Here is a 25,349-nt window from a genome sequence, read left to right as displayed (position 1 = left end):
AAGTATGTTGTGAAGAGGACATGAGATTGCAGATGGATATAGATAGGTTGAGTGAGTGGGCAAAGATCTGGCAAATGGAGTTTAATGTAGAAAAATGTGATGCTGTTCACTTTGGCAGGAAGAACGAAGAAGCAGAGTGTTACTTAAATGGAGAACGGCTGCATAATTCTGAGGTGCAGAGGGATCTAGGTGTTCTAGGACGAGTCACAAAAACTTAGTATGCAGGTATAGGAAGTATTTAAGAAGGCTAATGGAATGCTTTCCTTTACTACGAGAGGAATTGAACATAAAAGTAAGGATATATAAAGTAAGGATATATAAAAGGAGGTTATGCTTCAGTTATGACGGGTATTGGTGAGACCTCACCTCGAATACTGTGTGCAATTTTAGTCTCCTTATTTAAGGAAGGATATAAATGCATTGGAGGTGGTTCAGAGGAGGTTTACTAAATTGATGCCTGGAATGAGTGGGTTGTCTTATGAGGAACAGTTGGACAGGCTGGGCTTGTTTCCATTGGAGTTCAGAAGAGTGAGGGGTGATTTGATTGAAGTGTACAAGATCCTGAATGGTCTTGACAAGGTGGACATGCGGGTCCTCTTGCGGGTCAGTCCAGAACTAGGGGGCACTGTTTTAAAATTAGGGGTCACCCTTTTAGGTCAGAGATGAGGAGAATTTTTTTCTTTCAGTGTATTGTGTGACCTTTGGAACTCTCTGCCTCAGGTGGTGGAGGTGGGGTCATTGAATATTTTAAGGCAGAGGGAGATAGATTCTTGGTGGGCAAGGGAATCAAAGGTTATCAGGGTTAGATGGGAATGTGGATATCGAAATACAAGATGATCAGCCACGAACCTATTGAATGGTAGAGCAGGCTTAAGGGGCCGAATAGTCTACTCCTGTTCCTATTTCTTATGTTCTTATCTAAGATACAGAAACCACTACTAGATAATGTAACTTACTTTCCTCTGTAGGAGATTCAGAGGATGGCCCTCCCACCTGGTTGAAGATCACACTGGAAGCAGCGAGACACAAACGACCTTCCATGTAACTCTGCTGCTCAAGAGAAAACAGTCATCCTGTAAGTACAACCTGAGCTTTAAACTGTTCACTGCAGCCTGCAGCCCATGCTGTGAATCACAGCACCCTGGGCTAACAGGATGCAGTCTACAGTGTAGCCTGCATTATAACCTATCATCTGTGTGCTGCACGGTGGCCAGTTGCCCTGTGCTATGCCCCACAGACCACATTCTCCTGATATGATGCACTCCTGTCCCCCGGGGACCTGTCTCACACCCAAAAGCCCCGAGCCTTCCTTCCTCCCCCTGGGCCTTGCCCCACTGCTTGCGCCCTGCCTACTGCCCCCACTCCACTTCCCTTCAATCCTTTGCTCTCCTGCTGTGTTAACTCAGCACCTACAGATCCTCTGGGTCCTGATCAAAATGGCCTCCTTCCAGTGTGAGCTTTGTCTGTCCAGTAGCATCAATGTCCTGTTAGTTCCTCCGCCTCCACGACGCCCATCAGGAGTCATGGCACAGCTATCAGGTGCTCAGGGACATTGCCTAGTGTCAGTTTAGCTCTGGACAGTGAGGGCTTTCCCTGCCTGATCCTAGGCTGGTTCATTCAGAACAGGCCAAGGGTTAACCCTGTGGCCACTCAATGATACCTTTAAACCAGGAATGCAAATGTTAACAGAACCTATCATCATCTGTCACCCACCGTTCCTTATGTCTTAACCGCCACTAACCCCTCACAGACTCACCCGATCCCACCCCACTCTGTCCCGTCTTCACATGTTCCTTCCTCATTGAAGCATCTTTTTGAGTTCTTTCTGCAGGAATTCCCTATCTCAAGTCTTAGGGGGCAACATTCCACAGGGGATGGAATACCACATGCAGTGGTCACTACAAGTGACTGTGAATTCACGTTTCAAATCAACTCTTAAATCTCCATGTCAAACCCACACCACCTTGCACTGCTTCTGGGATCCAGGGAGACACATTAACAATCCATGCGGAGGGTTGCTGTCCAGAGACAGTACAGGCAGACTTACCTTAGTGATATAATACTGTGACAAGGTGGCAGCATTGATGGCCCACTCCACGGGGTTATAATTGGTGAACTGCAGCTGGCGTTGCAGGGTAGTGTGGCAGTACCAGGCAGCCTTCTCATTCATATCCAAGTGTTTGTAGACTTGTGCCAGGTAATACAAAGTGTGAGTGTAAACTTTCTCAAACCTGCACAATCCAAACAAAACATAGTGACATTCCTAGAAATGGCCGGGCAACACATAACGGTAAAACTGGAATCAATGGGAATCATGGGGAAAACTCTCTGCTGGTTGGAGTCATACCCAGCACAAAGGATGATGGTTGCGGTTGTTGGAGGTCATTCATCTCAGTTCCAGGACATCACTGCAGGAGTTCCTAAGGGCAGTGTCCTCAGCCCAACCATCTGCAGCTGCTTCATCATAAGGTCAGAAGTGGGGATGGTCGCTGATGATTGCACAACGTTCAGCACCATTCACAACTCCTCAGATACTGAAGCAGTCTGTGTCCAAATGCAGCAAGACCTAAACAACAGAAAATGCTATCTGATAATAGCTGCTACTCCTGACAGCAGAGAGCTGTGTCGTGAGGCGACCATGTTCCAGACTTTGATCAGGTCCTGGTAAAAGACGGGCAACGCCTGCAAGGAGCCACGAAGGCCCCTCAGGTCTATAAACAGGAGCTGCACGTCATAATTCAGGCCATGCACCTGACGGAAGAAATACGTCACCAGTGCACACCATCTCGGAGGAGGCTCAACGTAAAGGTATCGCTGCAGGGTCTGAAGGCGGAAAGTCGCCACCTGTGTGCGTAGGCACACTAGAGCCTGACCACCCTCCCTAAGCGGGAGACTCAGAACCTCAGCAGTGACCCAGTGCAGCCTTTTGTCCCAGAAGAAGTCGATAAGCATTCTCTGGATTTTTGTGACAAAGTCCGGGGGAGGGGTCAAAGTGACCAGCTGGTACCACAGCATGGTGGCAATCAGCTGGTTTATGACCAGCACTCAGAGCAGTCCTGTCCAGTGCAGCAAACGAGTGGTGACTTTGGTCTCCAGCTCCTACCAGTTCGCCGGCCAGGATTCCTCAGCAGGGCCGAGGTGGACCTCCAGGTAGAGGAGGCTGGTGCTGCTCCAGGTGAAAGGCCTGAGCTCCTCGGGTAGGGGATCCATCTGCCACTGACCGATCAGGAGCCCAGAACATTTGACCCAGTTGATCATGGCAGAGGATGCGGCAGACTAGACCTCCTGTCACTCATCCTCCGTAGGTCAGCCGGGTTAGTGAACATGGGGAGCACGTCATCGGTGTAAGCCGAGAGGACCACCTTGATGCCCGGCCTGCGCAGAACCAATCCCAACCTCCTCCACAAAAGGCGCAGGAAGGCTCCACGCAGGTAGAATACAATTGGCCAGACAGGGGCAGCCCTGACGCACCCCCCTCCCAAAGTGAAGGGAAGTCAGGGACCCATTAACCTTAACTAGACTCTCTGCATACAGAAGTCGGATCTGGGCAACAAAATGTGTCCCGAACCCGAATGCTTGCAGGGTCCCGAATAAATATTTGTGATCCACCCTGTCGAACGCCTTCTCCTGATCAAGAGACAGGAAGGCACTGGACATTCCAGTCACCTGCGAGAAGTGGATGACATCCCGGACCAGATGGATGTTATCGAAGATGGTGTGGCACTGGACGTTGTAGGACTGGTCAGGGTGGATTATGTGGTCCAGCACGGTGCCAAGGTGAGGAGACATGGCCTTGGCAAAGATCTTGTAATCCGTGCTGAGGAGGGAGACCAGGTGCCACTTCTTAAAGTGGCGGAGATCCACCTTCTTCGGCAGCAGGGCAATAACTGCCCTGTGCCACGAAAGGGGCATCTCCCTGGTCGCGATACTTTCCCCCAGGAACCCCGCGAAGTCGCTCCCCAGGACGTCCTAGAACGCCCTGAAGAACTCCACAGTCAGCCTGTCCAGCCCTGGGGACTTGCCCTTGGAGAGGCTGTCGAGGGCACCGGTCAGCTCCTCCAGGCTTATTGGAGCATCAAGCTTTCCAGTGCCCTCTGGGGCGACCTGCGGCAGGTCCTTTAACAAAATTTTGCAAACATCCTTGCTGGATTGATCCAGAGAAAACAGAAGAGTAATAGGCTATGGGTGAACACTGATGCCCTCTGGATCCGAGATGCGATCTGTCATCAGCCAGCAGCATAATGAGCTGCTGACGGACCCTGTGCCTTTTATCCAGCGAATAGAAGGGGGAGCCACAGTCCAGGTCCTGGGGGAACTGGATCCGTGACCTCATGTACGAGCCGCGAGACCCGACGAGTTGCAAGTCCTGCAGTGCGCCCTTCTCGTCGTACACCGACCGCAGGGCCGGGTCCGCGTCAGGCTGATGGAGACGTGCCTCCAGGTCGAGCACCTCCTTCTCCAACTCCTTGACCCTGGATATCCGCCTCTTTGTTGACCCCTTCGCGTACTCCTGACAGAAAACTCGGATGTGAGTCTTGCCCATGTCCCACCATAGCCTCAAGGAGAAGCCTCCCTGCTTCCTTCTCCAGCTGGCACAGAAACGACAGAACGAGTCCAGGATCTGCTCGTCCTCCAGCAGCAGGTTGTTAAAGTGACAGTATATGGACCCCGTCCGAGCGCAGAACAGAATGACTTCCACCCACACCAGACGGTGGTCCAAGCATGGCACTTGCTGCACTGAAGCCGGCGGAACGCAGCACACGAATGTCTTAGAAACGTAAAGGCAGCTGAGTCTGGACGGTCTGACTCCAAGCAACACAAAAGTAAAGACGCTGGAGTCAGGATGGAGATGATGCCAGACGTCCACCAAGTTGAAGGACCCAACTAGGTCCCTTAACTTCCCCACCCCCAGCGAGTGGCATGAGGCACAGAGTTAGCCACCCCGCACGAACTGGAGGATGGGTGACTCATGTAGACACCACCTTGCCATTCTAGGAGCCATGTAATTTTGTCTCCCAGAACTGTGTATGTTTCCTGCAGGAAGCACACCGCATACTTTCTGTTCCTGAGGATTGAGGAGTTCTGGGCACTGTGCTTCCCTGCTGCCATTGGTGTTGAGGCTGGCTATGGTTATCTTCATTATCAGAAGTGTTTTTGCCCATCACCATCACTTAGTAAAGTGTGGGAAGAGAGGACGTCCAATGTTTCCCCTCCTTCAGGAGCCCAGCGAGATGTGTGGAACTGCTTGGCGTTTGGGTCCAGCCCTGGGGCTTTTAGGGCCATGCAGATGTACCTGGACACTAACAGAAAAGGATGCCATCTGTCCAGAGCTGACAACTCTTTCGACGACTGAAATTGCTCGCCAAAAAATCCTGGAGCTCCCTTACAGGGATGAGGGGACAATCGGAGGGGGTGGGGGCAGGGGGGCACCAGGGTTTCCACCACCTCACCCGATACCGGCTCATCCCAGTGCTCACCACTGAAGCCCCATCCTCCTCTGGATTATCACCTCCGACTACTACCCCCTCGATCACATTGAGTATGGGGGCTGTTTCAAAGCCGCCAGTCAGCTCTACCTGTGCCTCGTTCCCACCCCCAGAATGAATGGCAAGGGGGTCCTCTCTGGTCTCCTCTAGCTGCATTTGGGGACCTGCCCCACTCCCGGGGCCAGGTCGCTTGGAATCATGGGAAACAGCTAGGAGGGATGCTTATCTGGGGGCTCACCTCAGCCCTTTTTGCTTTTTTTTTGGCCTTCATGCCTTGCAGACGGTTGCTCTCCTCACCCCCAACTACGGTGGTCTCTTTCGCAGGGGAGGAAGGAGGGGGGAGCACCAGCTGTGGCCACCTCAGTGGTGCCAGTGGCTTTGGAGGTGGGGTAATGCTTTCACAAGTGCTCCACATCCTTATACAGGTGACACCGTGGGCCATCCACGGACCAGAAGACCTTCCATCAGGCTGAGCTGTGAATCATCCCTCCAGCATCTCCTCCTGGGCTAGGTCAACAAATCTGGCGCCGGAAGGTGTAAATATGGTGCAGGTTTGGCTCCCTGAGGGTGAGCAGGACCAGCACCACCCCGGACCTGACCTCTCCAAGGAGTTGTAAATGGGGGAGGAGTAGCACACCGGGGATGAAGGGTCAGAAGTTGGACAACAGCAGTGGCCTCCAATAGGGGTCCATTGCCAAATACATCTCACCCATGAAGAGCCCCTTGGTCATGGCCAGTTACACCATCCGCTCGAGCCTCAGGAAGAATGCCACCTTCCCATACACGTGAAGCTGCGACTATGGCTGAGGGGCTGACAACACTAGCCACAGCTTTGACACATGCCTCTATTGTCATCTTGGGGTGGATGTAGCTCTCCACCCCAAAGCAGAATGGTGACAGAGCCACAGAATCAACTGCTGATGGTGTTGCCTCCATGGGGGCTTTAGAAGCCCCCGGCACTGGCGATGGTGTTCCTGACATGCAGTATGAGCTACAACCACCCCAAGCTCCTTTCTTTTGTTTTGCTATAAGGGCAAAGAAAATCTTCAAGCTCAATTTCCCTGCGGTAGGCAAGTCCACCTGACATCCTGATCCCAAGTCTTTCTTCAAAACCCTGAGCTACTAGTCTAGCTTTAGCCTTGCAGGTGCTGTCGGGAAGCACCTTTTCTGTACAGATCCACCTGTGAGGTAAGGCTGGCTGTCCCCTGTCTGGTATTTTGGTGTATACCCCAAATTTCTTCCAGCTCTTTTTGTTTGGCTTCCTTTATCAACTTGTCTTCTAATTTGTTAATTGCCACTAAAATTTCTTGATCATAAGGGCTTCTACTCCTAGTCACGCTCCCAGATTGTTCTTTGTCCTTGTTCTTGTCAAACTACAACCTCTACTCGCCCTCTCTCTTTCTGGACTCTGGCTACAAGATCTCTACGATCAAAGTTCCTTTCGCAAATCCATAATCTTTTCCCAGGGCTGCGATCACTTCCCAGTCCACTTTCAGAACGCACACTGCGTTTTCTGGCCTTCCACATCGTTACCTCATTTTGTCAGTTAGGAATTTAGCTGGTGCTCCCAGTCCAATTCTTATCCTTTTTTCCATTATCTTGTCTACAATTACCTTTTCTCTTTACTACATTGTATTTGCAAGTGGCTTTTCCTGCTCTCCCTATAATGGTAATATTCCCTCCACACACTGGTCCCTACTGGCATATAAATTAATCTAGTGCCTATCTTGGTTGGGTGTCCTTTGGGATAAATAGCCTTATCCTGCAGTTCAGTATCACTTTGTTCACATTCATTCAACTTTTTATCTGCCATAAGCTGCTCCTCTTAACTGTCCAACATGTGTATGTGAAGTGCATGCTGCCTCTTCACTTTGTTACCTGTTCAGGTCTGTAAATGTATAATCAGTGCCAATTAGCCTCAAGGAATGTACCCTAACAGTTTGATTGCCATGTTGTAAATTTACTGTCTTTCTTTCACTGCCTATAACCTTACCAGGTCCTTTCCTTTATTTCTGCCTTTCTCTTTAGTATTATACTATGTCCCTGGATTAAACTATATTTCTGACGGCCTTATGCAGTACCTTAAGACTCGCCAAATTTTCTCCAAAACCTCAGTCTTGATAAATGCCCTTCTCCCTGCATGCAGGGTATTCAAATGCTCATTAAAAAACTGAGCTAACTGTAGTCCCTTCCAAGGCCAGATGATGATCCCACGTCACTAAAGGTATTTTTGGATTTTTCCCATAAACTAATTGACAGAGGCTGTAGTCCCCAACCATTTAAAGTGAATTCTTCGCATTGACTGCCCACGCCAGGGCAGATGTCACCTTACAGCTCGATTGGTCAGCTAAGACTTTGTGAAGCATCTCATCAATTACTGTGTGATTTCTTTCACAAGCCCCATTACTAAAGGAACTTTCTGCTGCTGTATTTATTACTACGATGTTCACATTTTGACACATACCTTTAAACTCATCGTTGGCAGATTCCCCCCCGACTTTGTCAGTTAGGAATTTAGCCAGTGCTCCCAGTCCAGTTCTTATCCTTTTTTCCCATTATCTTGTCTACAATTACCTTTTTTCTTTACTATATATTACTGTTAACAGACTGAATCTAGTTGCCATGTCTATGAAATGCAACAGAAAAATGTTTATTGTCCTTATCCCTTTCCTTCAAGTCTCTTGCTAGTGGGAGACTGACTAAGAGCCGTGATGGTGTCCTCCTACATTTTCTACATAGATCGCTTTTCTCACTGATTTCTTCTACAAGTTTAGTATATCATCATCCATTATCCCGCATCCTTCAGTAGGATTTTTAACTAATGACCAGATGGATAAGCAAACTCCCAATGTAATTTGCAAATAATTTGCCTTTTTTCCTTTAAACTCCTAATCCCTGATGTCATCAACACTTCTTTAATATGGTGATTAAAAATGTTAGATCTTGTTGAGGGGATACAATAACATCCTGATTGTGTAAACTGTAAATCTACAGATTTCAAAAAACCTGCCTTATTGTGCTCCACAGCTAACTTCATTAGAGCCTTTTTCATAGACAGCTTACTCAACAGCAAGGGTATTTCACCAGTGCTACATCTGTGCTGATAAATTGGTTTACCCCAGCTACGTTACATGGAATTACCACTCTTTTAAGTGATTTTAACGTGTTATCCTTCCCAAACTTACGTAGAACTTTCATAATCCTTAACCTTACTTCAGTCTTTCCTATTTAGAGAATCCAGGTGGCTCTTTAATCAATCCACTCAACACACTGACGTACATCCATTGTCTAATACAGCACAACTGAATGAGTCCAAAACCAGAGCACCCATTACCAGACTAAAGCTTCTGGTAACCAGTACAATTCCTTCTGACCGATAGTATCATCAGCTTCCCCTCCCAATCCTTCCTTGTCATGAGCCTTTTCAAAAACCCTGTTATCCCGTTCCGTTATCATCACAATGATATTTCGAGTCACATCTGAAGCATCTGTTTATTATTCCTTGGTTCTTCCTGGGGTTCATTCTCCTGCCTTAGTTGCCCAATTCCTGTTGTCTGTTAGAGCTACCAAAAGGGTCTCTATCCACATTTTTTTTGTTGGTAGAAGGGTTTTAAGAGGCTTCAAGGCAATTAAGACAAGTTGAGTGAGTGGACAAATACATGGCAGATGCAGTATAACGTGGATAAATGTGAAGTAACTGCCATTAAACAGTAACAATGTAACTAATAACACACTGATACTGGACACCACACTTTTTAGGGAAGATGTGAAGGCATTAAAAAGCAGAAAAGATTCATGAGAATGGTTCCGGAGATGAGGAACTTTTGTTACATAGAAAGATTTGAGAAGCTAGGACTGTTTTCCTTAGAGAAAGAAGGTTGAGAGGACAATTGAAAGAAGTGTTTAAAATCATGAGGAGCCTGGACTGAGATGAGGAGAAATTTCTTCACCCAGAGAGTGGTGAGCCTGTGGAATTGGTTACCACAGAAAGTAGCTGAGACCAAAACATTGTCTGCTTTCAAGGAGGAGTTAAATATAGCTCTTGGGGCGAAAGGGATCAAAGGGTATGGGGAGAAAGCGGGAGCAGGCTATTGAGTTGGATGATCAGCCATGATCATAATGAATGGCCAAGCAGGCTTGAAGGGCTGAATAGCCTACTCCTGCTCCTAGTTTCTGTGTTTCTAGTACAGAGGGAGAAACTGTTTCCATTGGTGGAAGGATTGAGAACCGGAGAGCACAGATTGAAGGTAACTGGCAAAAGAAACAATGATGACATGGAGAAACCCTTTTCATGCAGCAAGTGGTTTCAGATCTGGAATGCACTCCCTGAGAGTATGGTGGAGGTAGATTTGAGGCTTTTAGGGGGGAATTGGATTATTATTTGAAAAAAGATGAACGTGCAGGGCCACAGGGAGAAGGCAGGGGAGTAGCACTGGGTGAGTTGCTCCTTCAGAGAGCCAGCACAGACACGACAGGCCCAATGGCCTCCTTCTGCATGCTGTAACCATTCTGTGATTCATTTTCATCAGTGATTTATAAAATTCTAACATGATCTCTTTGCTTTTATATTCTATTTCTCTGCTTATTAACCCAGGTAACCCTTATGCTTTTTAACCGCCTTCTCAACTTGTTCTGCCACCTTTAAAGTCCCTTCTTAACACACTGAAATTCATTCTTTCCCATTTGAGCATTTTAACCATTGATATTTTAAAATTTATGTTGAAAATATTTTATGAATTATGTTATGGTCACTGTTGGCCAAAAGTTAGAGTAATTAAAGTCCTTTAATATTAATATTCTATTTTTTATTTACATGCCGTTGAAATTTGCCACCAGATTTGCTTCACCTCCTCACAGCTTAGAATTCTATACAAAGAAATTCCCAACAATGGAACAGCTCCCCCAACTGTTCTTCAACTCGAGCCAGATAGATTCAGTCCTAGAACCAGCCGGTAAATTCTTTCTACTTAGAGCTGTAACATCCTTATTCAACACTGCCATCACCAACCCACACCCCATCCTTTTTTCTCCTTCATCGTTCTGGAATGCATGACAATCAGGAATACTGAGAACCCATTCCTAGTCTCCTTTGAGTCATTTCTGTTCATGCAACCACATTGTAATCCCCTGTAGCAATTTGTGACTGCAACCTTATAGCTACGCTATGGATATACCAGAAATGTAATACCTCCAACGTCACTTGTTCTATTTTCCTCAATCTGATCCCTGCAATTTTTGAGACAGTTTTAAGTTTATTGTTGTTTATATCTGTCCTCTGATCTCACTGCTGCTCCTTTCTGCCATCTTCTGCTTTCCTTCCACCTGCCAAATTAAGTTAACCTGTTCCCCAACAGTTAATCTCTCAGCAAGCACATTATCATTTTTGTTAATAGCTTCTTTTAAATGGAATCTTATTAAATGTCTTCGAAAAGTCCATGCAAATAACATCTATAGATATTCCCTTATTTACCATGAGTTGTAGTTAGTTAATTTCCCAAAACATTCAATAAGATTTCTTCAAAGATAAAACTGAACTGGGACACAAAGTTGCAAGATAATTTCAGCAACAGAATTCCGAGCTCTCAGGAGTCTCCAGGCCATCTCAGTTATTTACAGAAAAAATCCAAGTTTGATTCCTGACGAGTGTGAGTTTGAAACCACCCTACCTTTTTTGTCTCTCTTGCTCAGTCAGCCTTTCTTCTTCGGCCAGGAAATGCTCATGGGTATCGAATGGAGGAGTCCCAATCTAAACAATAAATAACATACTGGTTTTACGCAGCTACTGCATTTTATACACATACTGTCTTCTTTTTGCAAATACTGCTCAGTGCTCCTGTCCTTACTCAGTTGTCCCTCCTCTCCTAAAGCCATCAATTCTTCAGCTGCAGTTTCACAGCAGCCCACCCAAAGGTCCAATGCTTCAAGTTGGCCCAGGCAGTGGCAGCTTATAAGACCAAAGACAGCAATACAACCAGACTCAATCTTGTGCCCACAGGTATATCACACAAAATATCTAAATAAGACTCAGTAGCACCCACCCTGGCTGATATTCCTCTCGCTCAACAGTCACTGCTGATAATGCTGTCGTCCAATCACTTTCAATGTTACATTTAATTCCTTTAATAAAAATTGAGATAGTGATAATGCAGCTGAAGGCAAGTGACAGGATGGGGAGCACATCCAGGCTTGGGCTGACAAGTGGCAAGTAACATTCACGTCACACAAATGCCAGGCAATGATCATCTCCAACAAGAGAGAATCTAACCATAACCCTTGACATTCAATGGCATTACCACCACTAAATCGCCTAATATCAACATCCTAAGGGTAGCTATTGACCGAAACTAACTGAAATTAAATCGATAGCAAGAAATGATGTAGGGTCAGATGATGTAGAATCTGTGTGGGTAGAGTTGAGGAACCGCAAAGGTAAAAAAACCATAATGGGAGCTATGTACAGGCCTCCGAACAGTAGTCAGGATGTGGGGCACAAGATATACCAGGAGATAGAAAAGGCGTGTAAGAAAGGCAAGGTTACAGTGATCATGAGGGGTTTCAATATGCAGGTAGACTGGGAAAATCAGGTTGGTAGTGGATCCCAAGAAAAGGAATTTGTGGAATGTCTACGAGATGGCTTTTTGGAGCAGCTTGTGGTGGAGCACACTAGGAAGAAGGCAATTCTAGATTTAGTGATGTGTAATGAGGCAGATTTGATAAGGGAGCTTAAGGTGAAGGAACCTTTAGGAGGAAGTGACCATAATATGATAGAATTTACCCTGCAATTTGAGAGGAAAAAGCTGGAATCAGATGTCACGGTATTACAGTTGAATAAAGGCAACGACAGAGGCATGAGGGAGGAGCTGGCCAGAATTGACTGGGAGATGAACCTAGCAGGAAAGACAGTGGAATAGCAATGGCAGGAGTTTCTGGGAGTACTCTGGGAGACACAGCAAAAATTGATCCCTAGGAAGAAGAAGCAAACTAAAGGGAGGATGAGGCAACCATGGCTGACAAGGGAAGTCAGGGACAGCATAAAAGCTAAAGAGAAAGCATACAATGCGACGAAGAACAGTGGCAAGCCAGGGGATTGGGAAGCCTACAAAGACCAACAAAGGACAACTAAAAAATAAGGACAGAGAAGATTAAATATGAGGGTAAACTAGCCAGTAATATAAAAGAAGATTGCAAGATTTTTTTTTAAGATACATAAAGGGTAATAGAGAGGCAAAAGTGGACATTGGGCTGCTGGAAAAGTAGTGGTGGGGAACAAAGAAATGGTGGAGGAACTGAATAGGTACTTTGCATCAGTCTTCACAGTGGAACACATGAGTAACATCCCCAAAGTTCAAGCAAGTTGGGGGGCAGAGGTGGGTATGGTGGCCTTTACCAAGGAGAAGGTGCTAGGAAAACTGCAAGGTCTGAAGGTGGATAAATCACCTGGACCAGATGGATTACACCCCAGAGTTCTGAAGGAGATAGCTGAAGAGATAGTGGAGGTGTTAGTGGTGATCTTTCAGGAATCACTGGAGTCAGGGAGGGTCCCAGAGGACTGGAAAATCGCTAATGTAACTCCCGTTTAAGAAGGGAGTGAGGCAAAAAACGGGAAATTACAGGCCGATTAGCCTGACCTAGGTCATTGGTAAGATTTTAGAGTCCATTATTAAGGATGAGATTTCAGAATACTTGGAAGTGCATGGTAAAATAGGGCAAAGTCAGCATGGTCTCATCAAGGGGAGGTTCATGCCTGACAAATCTGTTAGAATTCTTTGAGGAGGTAACGAGTAGGTTAGACAAAGGAGAGCCAATGGATGTTATCTACTTGGACTTCCAGAAGGCCTTTGACAAGGTGTCACACAGGAGGCTGCTCAGTAAGATAAGAGCCCATGGTGTTAGAGGCAAGGTACTATCATGGATAGGAGATTGCTGGCTGTCTGGCAGGAGGCAGAGAGTGGGGATAAGGGGATCCTTCTCAGGATGGCAGCCAGTGACTAGTGGAGTTCCGCAGGGGTCAGTGTTGGGACCATAACTTTTCACTTTATACGTTAATGATCTAGATGAAGGAACTGAGGGCATCCTGGCTAATTTTGCAGATGATACAAAGATAGGTGGAGGGACAGATAGTATTGAGGAGGCGGGGAGGCTGCAGAAGGATTTGGACAGGTGAGGCGAATGGGCAAAGAAGTGGCAGATGGAATACAGCGTGGGGAAGTGTGAGGTCATGCACTTTGGTAGGGAGAATAGAGGCATAGACTATTTTCTAAATGGAGAGAGAATTCAGAAATCTGGAGTGCAAAGGAACTTGGGAGTCCAAGTCCAGGATTCTCTTAAGGTTAACTTGCAGGTTGAGTCGGTAGTTAGGAAGACAAATGCAATGTTGACATTTATTTTGAGAGAACTAGAATATAAAAGCAGGGATGTGCTGCTGAGGCTTTATAAGGCTCTGATCAGACCACATTTAGAATATTGAGAGCAATTTTGGGCCCCGTATTTCAGGAAGGATGTACTAGCCCTGGAGAGGGTCCAGAGGAGGTTCACGAGAACGATCCCAGGAATGAAAGGCTTAACATATGAGGAACGTTTGAGGACTCTGGGTCTATACTCGATGGAGTTTAGAAGGATGATGGGAGATCTGATTGAAACTTACAGAATACTGAAAGGCCTGGATAGAGTGGACGTGGGGAAGATGTTTCCAATAGTAGGAGAGACAAGGACCTGAGGGCACAGCTTCAGAGTAAAGGGAAGACCTTTTAGAACAGAGATGAGGAGAAACTTTAGCCAGAGAGTGGTGAATCTATGGAATTCATTGCCACAGAAGGCTGTGGAGGCCAGGTCATTGAGTGTATTTAAGGCCGAGATAGATAGGTTCTTGATTGGTAAGGGGATCAAAGGTTACGAGGAGAAGGCAGGGGAATGGGGTTGAGAAACTTATCAGCCATGATTGAATGGCGGAGCAGACTCGATGGGCCGAATGGCCTAATTTCTGCTCCTATGTCTTATGAAACTGAACTGGACCAGCCATATAAATACTGTGGCTACAAGAACAGGTCAGAGGCTGGGAATTCTGCGACAAGCAACTCACACCCTGACTCCCCAAAGCCTGTCCACCATCTACGAGGCACAAGTCAGGAGTGAGATGGAATACTCTCCGCTTGCCTGTTATGAGTGCCGCTCCCACAACAGATGGCTTCAAACCGTCCAGGACAAAGCAGCCCGCTTGATGAGCACCACATCCACAAACATTCACTCCCTCCATCACCGATGCACAGTGGCAGCAGTGTGTACCATTCACAAGATGCACTGCAGGAATTTACCAAGGCTCCTTCCCATTTCTGACCTTATGATGGAAAGAAGGTCATTGATGAAGCATTGATGATGGTTGGGCCGAGGACACTACCCTGAGAGACTCCTGCAGTGATGTCCTGGAGCTGAGATGATTGACCTCCAACAACCACAAGCATTTTCCTTTGTGCTAGGTATGACTCCAACCAGCGGAGAGTTTTCCCTGATTCCCACTGACTCCAGTTTTGCTAGGGCACTTTGATGCCACACTTGGTCAAATACAGCCTTGATGTCAAGGGCAGGCACTCTCACCTCACTTCGGGAGTTCAGCTCTTGTCATGTTTGAACCAAGACTGTAATGAGGTCAGGATCTGAGAGTGCCCTGGTGGAACCCAAACTGGGTGTCAGTGAGCAAGTTCATCGTACATTGTTCCTTCACTGTTGTTGGGTCAAAATGCTGGAAATCTCTCGTTAACAGCACTGTGGGTGTACCTACACCACCTGGACTGCAGCAGTTCAAGAAGGCAGCTCACCACCACCTTCTTATCACCACCCTGTCCAATTGACACATCCCACTCACTGGTTAGCTCTGTCCTGCCCGCCCCGACACGGCTAGTCACCGCCCTACCCAATCGGCACACTCCGGTCACTGGTTATCACTGCCCTGCCCCATTAACACACCCCAGTCACTGGTTATCACCGTCCTCCACAATTCAGATACCACAGTCACTGGTTATCACCGCCTTTCCCAATTCACACACCACCATCCCTGGTTATCACCAACCGGCCCAATCGACACACCCCAATCCCTGGTTATTACTGCCATGCCGAATTCACACACCACTGTTACTGGTTATCACCATGCTGCCCAATTTAGATATCCTAGTCACTGGTTATCACTGCCCTACCCAATGACACATCGCAGTCCCTGGTTACCACCGCCCCACTTAATGGACACAACCTTCTCCCTGGTTATCACCGTCCTGCCCAATTCACACACCTCAGTCCCTGGTTATCACCGCACAGCCGAATCGACACATCCAACTCGCTGGTTATCACCGCCCGGTCCAATACACACACCCCAGTCACTGGTTATCACCGCCATGCCGAATTCACGCACCACAGTTACTAGAGATCACCGCCCTGCCCAATTCACACACCACAGTCATTGGTTATCACCGCGCTGCCCAATTTAGACACCCCAGTCCCTGCTTAACACCACCCTGCATAACGGACACGACCCAGTCCCTGGTTGTCACCGCCATGCCAAATTCACACACAACTGATACTGGTTATCACTGCGCTGCCCAATTTAGACACCACAGTCCCTGGTTATCACCACCGTCCCTGGTTATCACCACCCTGCCCAATGACAAACCCCAGTCCCTGGTTATCATCGCCATGCCCAATTCACACATCACTGTTACTGGTTATCACCGCGCTGCCCAATTTACACACCACAGTCCCTGGTTATCACCGCCCTGCCCAATTGACACACCGAAGTCCCTGGTTATCACTGCGCTGTCTAACGGACACGACCCAGTCCCTGGTTATCACCGCCCTGCCAAATCGACACTCCCAAGTCGCTGGTTATCACTGCCCTGCTGAATCGTCGCATGCCAATCCTGGGTGGTCAGTGCCCTGCCCAATCGACAAACCCCAGTCACTGGTTTTCACCGCACTACCCAATCAACACATCCCAGTCCCTGGTTATCACCATCCTGCCCAATTCACACACCCCAGTCACTTGTTATCACAGCCCTGCCCAATCGACCCACCCCAGTCCCTGGTTATAACCACCCTGCCTAGTTCAGACACCACTGTCACTGGTTATCACAGCCCTCCCCAATCAACACACCCCAGTCCCTGGTTATCAACTCCCTGCCCAATCGGCACACCCTGGTCACTGGCTGTCAGCACGCTGCACAACTCAGACACCGCAGTCACTGGGTATCACCGCCCTGCCCAAACAACACGTCCCAGTACCTGGTTATCACCGCCCTGCCAATCGACACAACCCAATCACTGGTTATTACCACCCTGCCCAATCGACAGACCTGTCACTGGTTATCACCAAAACAAAAACTGAATTACCTGGAAAAACTCAGCAGGTCTGGCAGCATCGGTGGAGAAAAGAGTTGACGTTTCGAGTCCTCATGACCCTTCGACAGAACTTGAGTTCGAGTCCAAGAAAGAGTTGAAATATAAGCTGGTTTAAGGTGTGTGTGTGTGTTTGGGGTGGGGGGGGCGGAGAGAGAGAGAAGTGGAGGGGGGGTGTGGTTGTAGGGACAAACAAGCAGTGATAGAAGCAGATCATCAAAAGATGTCAACAACAATAGTACAAAAGAACACATAGGTGTTAAAGTTAAAGTTGGTGATATTATCTAAACGAATTTATTCCAATTAAGAATGGATGGTAGGGCACTCAAGGTATAGCTCTAGTGGGGGTGGGGAGAGCATAAAAGATTTTAAGATATTTAAAAATAATGGAAATAGGTAGGAAAAGAAAAATCTATATAATTTATTGGAAAAAAAAGGAAGGGGGAAATAGAAAGGGGGTGGGGATGGGGGAGGGAGCTCACGACCTAAAGTTGTTGAATTCAATATTCAGCCCGGAAGGCTGTAAAGTGCCTAGTCGGAAGATGAGGTGTTGTTCCTCCAGTTTGCGTTGGGCTTCACTGGAACAATGCAGCAAGCCAAGGACAGACATGTGGGCAAGAGAGCAGGGTGGAGTGTTAAAATGGCAAGCGACAGGGAAGTTTGGGTCATTCTTGCGAAAAGACTGCAGGTGTTCTGCAAAGCGGTCGCCCAGTTTACGTTTGGTGTCTCCAATGTAGAGGAGACCACATTGGGAGCAAGGAATGCAGTAGACTAAGTTGGGGGAAATGCAAGTGAAATGCTGCTTCACTTGAAAGGAGTGTTTGGGCCCTTGGATGGTGAGGAGAGAGGAAGTGAAGGGGCAGGTGTTGCATCTTTTGCATGGGCATGGGGTGGTGCCATAGGAAGGGGTTGAGGAGTAGGGGGTGATGGAGGAGTGGACCAGGGTGTCCCGAAGGGAGCGATCCCTACGGAATGCCGATAGGGGGGGTGAAGGGAAGATTTGTTTGGTGGTGGCATCATGCTGGAGTTGGCGGAAATGGCGGAGGATGATCCTTTGAATGCGGAGGCTGGTGGGGTGATAAGTGAGGACAAGGGGGACCCTATCATGTTTCTGGGAGGGAGGAGAAGGCGTGAGGGCGGATGCGCGGGAGAAGGGCCGGACACGGTTGAGGGCCCTGTCAACGACCGTGGGTGGAAAACCTCGGTTAAGGAAGAAGGAGGACATGTCAGAGGAACTGTTTTTGAAGGTGGCATCATCGGAACAGATGCGATGGAGGCGAAGGAACTGAGAGAATGGGATGGAGTCCTTACAGGAAGCGGGGTGTGAGGAGCTGTAGTCGAGGTAGCTGTGGGAATTGGTGGGTTTGTAATGGAGATTGGTGGACAGTCTATCACCAGAGATTGAGACAGAGAGGTCAAGGAAGGGAAGGGAAGTGTCAGAGATGGACCACGTGAAAATGGTGGAGGGGTGGAGATTGGAAGCAAAATTAATAAATTTTTCCAAGTCCCGACGAGAGCATGAAGCGGCACCGAAGTAATCATCGATGTACCGGAGAAAGAGTTGTGGAAGGGGGCCGGAGTAGGACTGGAACAAGGAATGTTCCACATACCCCATAGAGAGACAGGCATAGCTGGGGCCCATGTGGGTACCCATAGCCACACCTTTTATTTGGAGGAAGTGAGAGGAGTTGAAGGAGAAATTGTTCAGCGTGAGAACAAGTTCAGCCAGACGGAGGAGAGTAGTGGTAGATGGGGATTGTTCGGGCCTCTGTTCGAGGAAGAAGCTAAGGGCCCTCAGACCATCCTGGTGGGGGATGGAGGTGTAGAGGGATTGGACGTCCATGGTGAAGAGGAAGCGGTTGGGGCCAGGGAACTGGAAATTGTTGATGTGACGTAAGGTGTCAGAGGAATCACGGATGTAGGTGGGAAGGGACTGGACAAGGGGAGAGAGAAGGGAGTCAAGATAACGAGAAATGAGTTCTGTGGGGCAGGAGCAAGCTGAGACGATTGGTCTACCGGGGCAATTCCGTTTGTGGATTTTGGGTAGGAGATAGAAGCGGGCCGTCCGAGGTTGGGCGACTATCAGGTTGGAAGCTGTGGGAGGAAGATCCCCAGAGGAGATGAGGTCAGTGACAGTCCTGGAAACAATGGCTTGATGTTCAGTGGTGGGGTCATGATCCAGGGAGAGGTAGGAGGAAGTGTCTGCAAGTTGACGCTCAGCCTCCGCGAGGTAGAGGTCAGTGCACCAGACAACAACAGCACCACCCTTGTCAGCGGGTTTGATGACAATGTCAGGGTTGGACCTGAGAGAATGGAGTGCAGTAAGTTCAAAGAGAGACAGGTTAGAATGGGTGAGAGGAGCAGAGAAATTGAGACGACTAATGTCGCGCCGACAGTTCTCAATGAAAAGATAAAGAGAAGGTAAGAATCCAGATTCCACCTCTGCCCGTCCCTCCGTCCCCACTCCATCTTCCAATCCCAGCCCCAGCCGTGTATTCACTATACCCCCTAACCTTCTCCTCTCCGATACTGAACGTTCAGTGCTCAGCAAAGGACTTAGTTTCATACCCTTACGCCCTCACCTCAATGAATTTCGGGCTCGGCATGATGCTGAACTCTTCTTCCGCCGTCTTCGTCTCCGGGCTCACTTCTTTGGGCAGGAGTCCTCTCCCAGTTCAACGGATCCTTTTACCCATCTCCAATATTCTCCCTCCACCTGGACCCCTCCCTCTGGATTCTTACCTTCTCGATCTTTTCATTGAGAACTGTAGGCGCGACATTAGTCGTCTCAATTTCTCTGCTCCTCTCACCCATTCTAACCTGTCTCTCTCTGAACTTACTGCACTCCATTCTCTCAGGTCCAACCATGACATTGTCATCAAACCCGCTGACAAGGGTGGTGCTGTTGTTGTCTGGCGCACTGACCTCTACCTCGCAGAGGCTGAGCGTCAACTTGCAGACACTTCCTCCTACCTCTCCCTGGACCATGACCCCACCACTGAACATCAAGCCATTGTTTCCAGGACTGTCACTGACCTCATCTCCTCTGGGGATCTTCCTCCCACAGCTTCCAACCTGATAGTCGCCCAACCTCGGACGGCCCGCTTCTATCTCCTACCCAAAATCCACAAACAGAACTGCCCCGGTAGACCAATCGTCTCAGCTTGCTCCTGCCCCACAGAACTCATTTCTCGTTATCTTGACTCCCTTCTCTGTCCCCTTGTCCAGTCCCTTCCCACCTACATCCATGATTCCTCTGACACCTTACGTCATCAACAATTTCCAGTTCCCTGGCCCCAACCGCTTCCTCTTCACCATGGACGTCCAATCCCTCTACACCTCCATCCCCCACCAGGATGGTCTGAGGGCCCTTAGCTTCTTCCTCGAACAGAGGCCTGAACAATCCCCATCCACCACTACTCTCCTCCGTCTGGCTGAACTTGTTCTCATGCTGAACAATTTCTCCTTCAACTCCTCTCACTTCCTCCAAATAAAAGGTATGGCTATGGGTACCTGCATGTGCCCCAGCTATGCCTGTCTCTTTATGGGGTATGTGGAACATTCCTTGTTCCAGTCCTACTCCAGCCCCCTTCCACAACTCTTTCTCCGGTACATCGATGATTACTTCGGTGCCGCTTCATGCTCTCGTCGGGACTTGGAAAAATTTATTAATTTTGCTTCCAATCTCCACCCCTCCACCATTTTCACGTGGTCCATCTCTGACACTTCCCTTCCCTTCCTTGACCTCTCTGTCTCAATCTCTGGTGATAGACTGTCCACCAATCTCCATTACAAACCCACCGATTCCCACAGCTACCTCGACTACAGCTCCTCACACCCCGCTTCCTGTAAGGACTCCATCCCATTCTCTCAGTTCCTTCGCCTCCATCGCATCTGTTCCGATGATGCCACCTTCAAAAACAGTTCCCCAGACATGTCCTCCTTCTTCCTTAACCGAGGTTTTCCACCCACGGTCGTTGACAGGGCCCTCAACCGTGTCCGGCCCATCTCCCGCGCATCCGCCCTCACGCCTTCTCCTCCCTCCCAGAAACATGATAGGGTCCCCCTTGTCCTCACTTATCACCCCACCAGCCTCCGCATTCAAAGGATCATCCGCCGCCATTTCCACCAACTCCAGCATGATGCCACCAAACACATCTTCCCTTCACCACCCCTATCAGCATTCCGTAGGGATCGCTCCCTCCGGGACACCCTGGTCCACTCCTCCATCAACCCCTACTCCTCAACCCCTTCCTATGGCACCACCCCATGCCCACGCAAAAGATGCAACACCTGCCCCTTCACTTCCTCTCTCCTCACCGTCCAAGGGCCCAAACACTCCTTTCAAGTGAAGCAGCATTTCACTTGCATTTCCCCCAACTTAGTCTACTGCATTCCTTGCTCCCAATGTGGTCTCCTCTACATTGGAGACACCAAACGTAAACTGGGCGACCGCTTTGCAGAACACCTGCGGTCTGTCCGCAAGAATGACCCAAACCTCCCTGTCGCTTGCCATTTTAACACTCCACCCTGCTCTCTTGCCCACATGTCTGTCCTTGGCTTGCTGCATTGTTCCAGTGAAGCCCAACGCAAACTGGAGGAACAACACCTCATCTTCCGACTAGGCACTTTACAGCCTTCCGGACTGAATATTGAATTCAACAACTTTAGGTCGTGAGCTCCCTCCCCCATCCCCACCCCCTTTCTGTTTCCCCCTTCCTTTTTTTCCAATAAATTATATAGATTTTTCTTTTCCCACCTATTTCCATTATTTTTAAATATCTTAAAATCTTTTATGCTCTCCCCACCCCCACTAGAGCTATACCTTGAGTGCCCTACCATCCATTCTTAATTAGCACATTCGTTTAGATAATATCATCAACTTTAACACCTATGTGTTCTTTTGTTCTATTGTTGTTGACATCTTTTGATGATCTGCTTCTATCACTGCTTGTTTGTCCCTACAACCACACACCCCCTCCACTTCTCTCTCTCTCTCCACTCTCCCCCCACCCCACCTTAAACCAGCTTATATTTCAACTCTTTCTTGGACTCGAACTCAAGTTCTGTCGAAGGGTCATGAGGACTCGAAACGTCAACTCTTTTCTTCTCCGCCGATGCTGCCAGACCTGCTGAGTTTTTCCAGGTAATTCTGTTTTTGTTTTGGATTTCCAGCATCCGCAGTTTTTTTGTTTTTATCACTGGTTATCACCACCCTGCCAAACCGGCACAACCCAGTCCCTGGTTATCAACGCCATGCAAATTCACACACCACAGTTACTGGTTATCACCGCCCTGCCCAATCAACACACACCAGTCCCTGGTTATCACCGCACTGCCCAATTGACACACCCCAGTAACCTGGTTTTCACCGCACCGCCTAATTCACAGACCACAGTTACTGGTTATCACCACGCTGCCCAATTCACACACCACAGTCACTGGTTATCACTGCGCTGCCCAATTTAGACACCCCAGTCTCTGCTTAGCACCGCCTTGCATAACGGACACGACCCAGTCACTGGTTTTCACCACCCTGTCCAATCCACACACCCCAGCCCCTGGTTATCACTGCCCTATTCAATCAACACACCCCAGTCATCGGTTATCACTGTCCTGCCCAATTTACAGACCCAATCCCTGGTTATTAAAGCCCTCCAAAATCGACACACCACAGTCCCTGGCTAACACCGCCTGCCAAACTGACACACCCCAGTCCCTGGGTATCATCGCCCTGCATAACAGGAATACCCCCAGTCCCTGGTTATCACCGCTCTGCCCAATCAACACTCCCGAGTCCCTGGTTTTCACTGTCCTGCTGAATCGACACACGTCAATCCTGGGTGATCACTGCCCTGCCTAATTGACACACCGCAGTCCCTGGTTATCACCATGCTGACAACTGACACGCCCAAGTCACTGGTTATCCCTGCCCTGCATAACGAACACGACAGTCTCTGGTTATCACCGCTTTGCCCCAGTCACTGGTTATCATCGCCCCGCTTAATGGACACAACCCAGTCCCTGATTATCACCGCCCTTCCAAATCAACAGACCCCAGTCCCTGGTTATCACCGCCCTCCCCAATCAACATACCCCAGTCCCAGGTTATCGCCGCGGTGCCCAATTCAGATACCACGGTCCCTGGTTATCACCGCCCTGCCCAATCGACACACCCCAGTCCCTGGTTATCACCGCCCTGCCCAATCGACATACCCCAGTCCCTGGTTATCACCGCCCTGCCCAATCGACATACCCCAGTCCCTGGTTATCACCGCCCTGCCCAATCGACACATCCCAGTCCCTGGTTATCACCACCCTGCCCAATCGACACATCCCAGTCCCTGGTTATCACCGCCCTGCCCAATCGACACACCCCAGTCCCTGGTTATTACTGCTCTGCCCAGTCGACACACCTCAGTCCCTGGTTATTACTGCACTGCTCAAGCGACACACCCCAGTCCCTGGTTATTACTGCTCTGCCCAACCAACACACCCCAGTCCCTCATCATCACTGTCCTGCCCAATCAACACACCACAGTCGCTGGTTATCACTGACCTGCCCAATTGGCATGCCTGAGTCACTAGTTACCACGATTAATTTGCTGTTCAATGAAGACTACTTTACCTCCTTAGTATACTGGTTGTAAAGTGATTCTGCATCTTCCAGATAGGTTTGAGCTTTTTCCATTTCTTCCAATCCTGCCCACAGGATGCCCAGCTGATTCTGTATTAAAAAGAGAAAACCTGGTGCTACTTTCTGTATCTTTACTGGGGAGATTGAAAATGTAATGTGATGGTGGATGGTGGTTGGGTGTTGTTCGGAGTTATGTTAAGTGCCATTGCAACTATCCTGCTTCATTCCAAACCTGCCAGCATCAGTCCTCTCCTCAAAAAGCCAACCTGGACTCCACTCCCCTTCCAAACTATGACCCATCTAACCTTCCCTTCTTCTCCAAAGCTCGTGAACCTGCTGTCACCTCCCAAATCCGTTCCAATCTTTCCCACAATTTCATGTTTGAATCTCTCCAATCAGGTTCCCTCCACTATTACAGTACAGAAATGGCTCTTATCAGAGTCTCTAATGACATCCTGTGTGACTGTGACAAAGGAAAGCATTCCCTCTTTGTTCTTCTCGACCTGGCTGCAGCCTTTGACATGATTGACCCCACACCATCCTCCTCCAACACCTCTCCACTGATGTCCAGCTGGGTGGGACTGCTCTCACCTGCTTCCATTCTTATCTATCTAATCATAGCCAGAGAATCACTTGCAATGGCTTCTCTTCCTGCTACTGCACTGTTACCTCTGGGGACCCCACCACCCACACCAAGGATATGTTCTTGACCCCTCCTATTTTGCAATTCGATGCTGGCCCCTCAGTGACATTATCTGAAAACAGTATTAGATTTCACATCTACACTGATGACACCCACCTCTACCTCAACCACCACCTCTCAACTCCTCCACTGTTGCTAAATTCTCAGACAGCTAATCCGACATCCAGTAATGGACAAGCAAGAATTTCCTCCAGTTGGGAAGAGTGAAGCCCATTGTTTTTGGTCCTTGCTCCAAATTCAGTTCCCTAACTACTGAACTCATCCTTCTCTCTGGCAACAGCCTGAGGTTAAAGCAGACTGCACACAACTTCAGCCCATCGAGGGGCAGGGTCAGGGCCAAGGCCAGGAGCATAGGCTGAGCATGAGGCCAGAGCCAGGGTCGAGAGCCAGAGCTTGTTGAATGACAGGCTTTGAATAGACAAGAATCAATAAACAGAAACCAGCAAATGCTAGAAATCCTCAGCAGGTCTGGCAGAGTCTGTGGAGAGAGAAATAGAGTCTGTGGGTCTTTCATCAGAATGGGAAAAATTGGAAAAGTAACAGGTTTTGATCAAGTGCTGGGAGCAGGACAGGAGAAAGGTCTGTGACAGGAAGTGTTGCAGGATCAGGGGGCACTGCAGGGATGGGGGGGCGGTATTGCAGGGTCAGGAGGAGAGTGCTGGGGATGGGGGGGGTGGTACTGCAGGGACAGGGGGTGGTTGCTGTAGGGAGGGGGGGGGGGTGGGTGGGTGCTGGGGGGAGGTTTACTGTAAGGACGGGAGGGTGTACTGCAGGGACAGTGGGGGGGTGCTGGGGACGGGAGGTACTGCAGGGTCAGCGGGTGGGTGCTGGGGACGGGGTACTGCAGGGTCAGCGGGTGGGTGCTGGGGATGCGGGGGGGTACTGCAGGGTCAGCGGGTGGGTGCTGGGGATGCGGGGTGGTACTGCAGGGTCAGTGGGTGGGTGCTGGTGACGGGGGGGGGGGGGTACTGCAGAGTCAGCAGGTGGGTCCAGCCGGGGGTACTGCAGGGTCTGCGGGTGGGTCCTGGGAGGGGGGTATTGCAGGGTCAGCAGGTGGGTCCTGGGGATTGGGGTGGGGGGGGTGGGTGGGAGGGGAAAGGTACTGCAGCATCAGAGGGCGGGTGCTGGGGACGGGGGGTACTGC

General features: G+C 49.0%; 1 protein-coding gene across 2 annotated transcripts in view; it reads right to left on the bottom strand.

The window, feature by feature from the left end:
* Positions 1-25,349, bottom strand: part of LOC121290209 (kinesin family binding protein) — a 29,489-nt gene that overhangs the window by 3,069 nt on the left and 1,071 nt on the right. Inside the window, exons 2-5 of one of the 2 annotated variants that reach the window (XM_041210495.1) lie at positions 23,494-23,592; positions 11,153-11,232; positions 2,048-2,231; positions 957-1,050 (exon numbers count right to left, since the gene is read on the bottom strand). In XM_041210495.1, the coding sequence (XP_041066429.1) occupies positions 957-1,050; positions 2,048-2,231; positions 11,153-11,232; positions 23,494-23,592 (457 nt within the window). The remainder of the gene's footprint in view (positions 1-956; positions 1,051-2,047; positions 2,232-11,152; positions 11,233-23,493; positions 23,593-25,349) is intronic. The other variant, XM_041210496.1, reaches the window with a different exon arrangement.

Source organism: Carcharodon carcharias, chromosome 17 (assembly GCF_017639515.1).
Source record: "Carcharodon carcharias isolate sCarCar2 chromosome 17, sCarCar2.pri, whole genome shotgun sequence".
In the NCBI taxonomy this organism is placed as follows: domain Eukaryota; kingdom Metazoa; phylum Chordata; class Chondrichthyes; order Lamniformes; family Lamnidae; genus Carcharodon; species Carcharodon carcharias.
The sequence above is the reverse complement of the archived record's forward strand: the minus strand, read 5'-3'. Positions and strand labels throughout refer to the sequence as shown.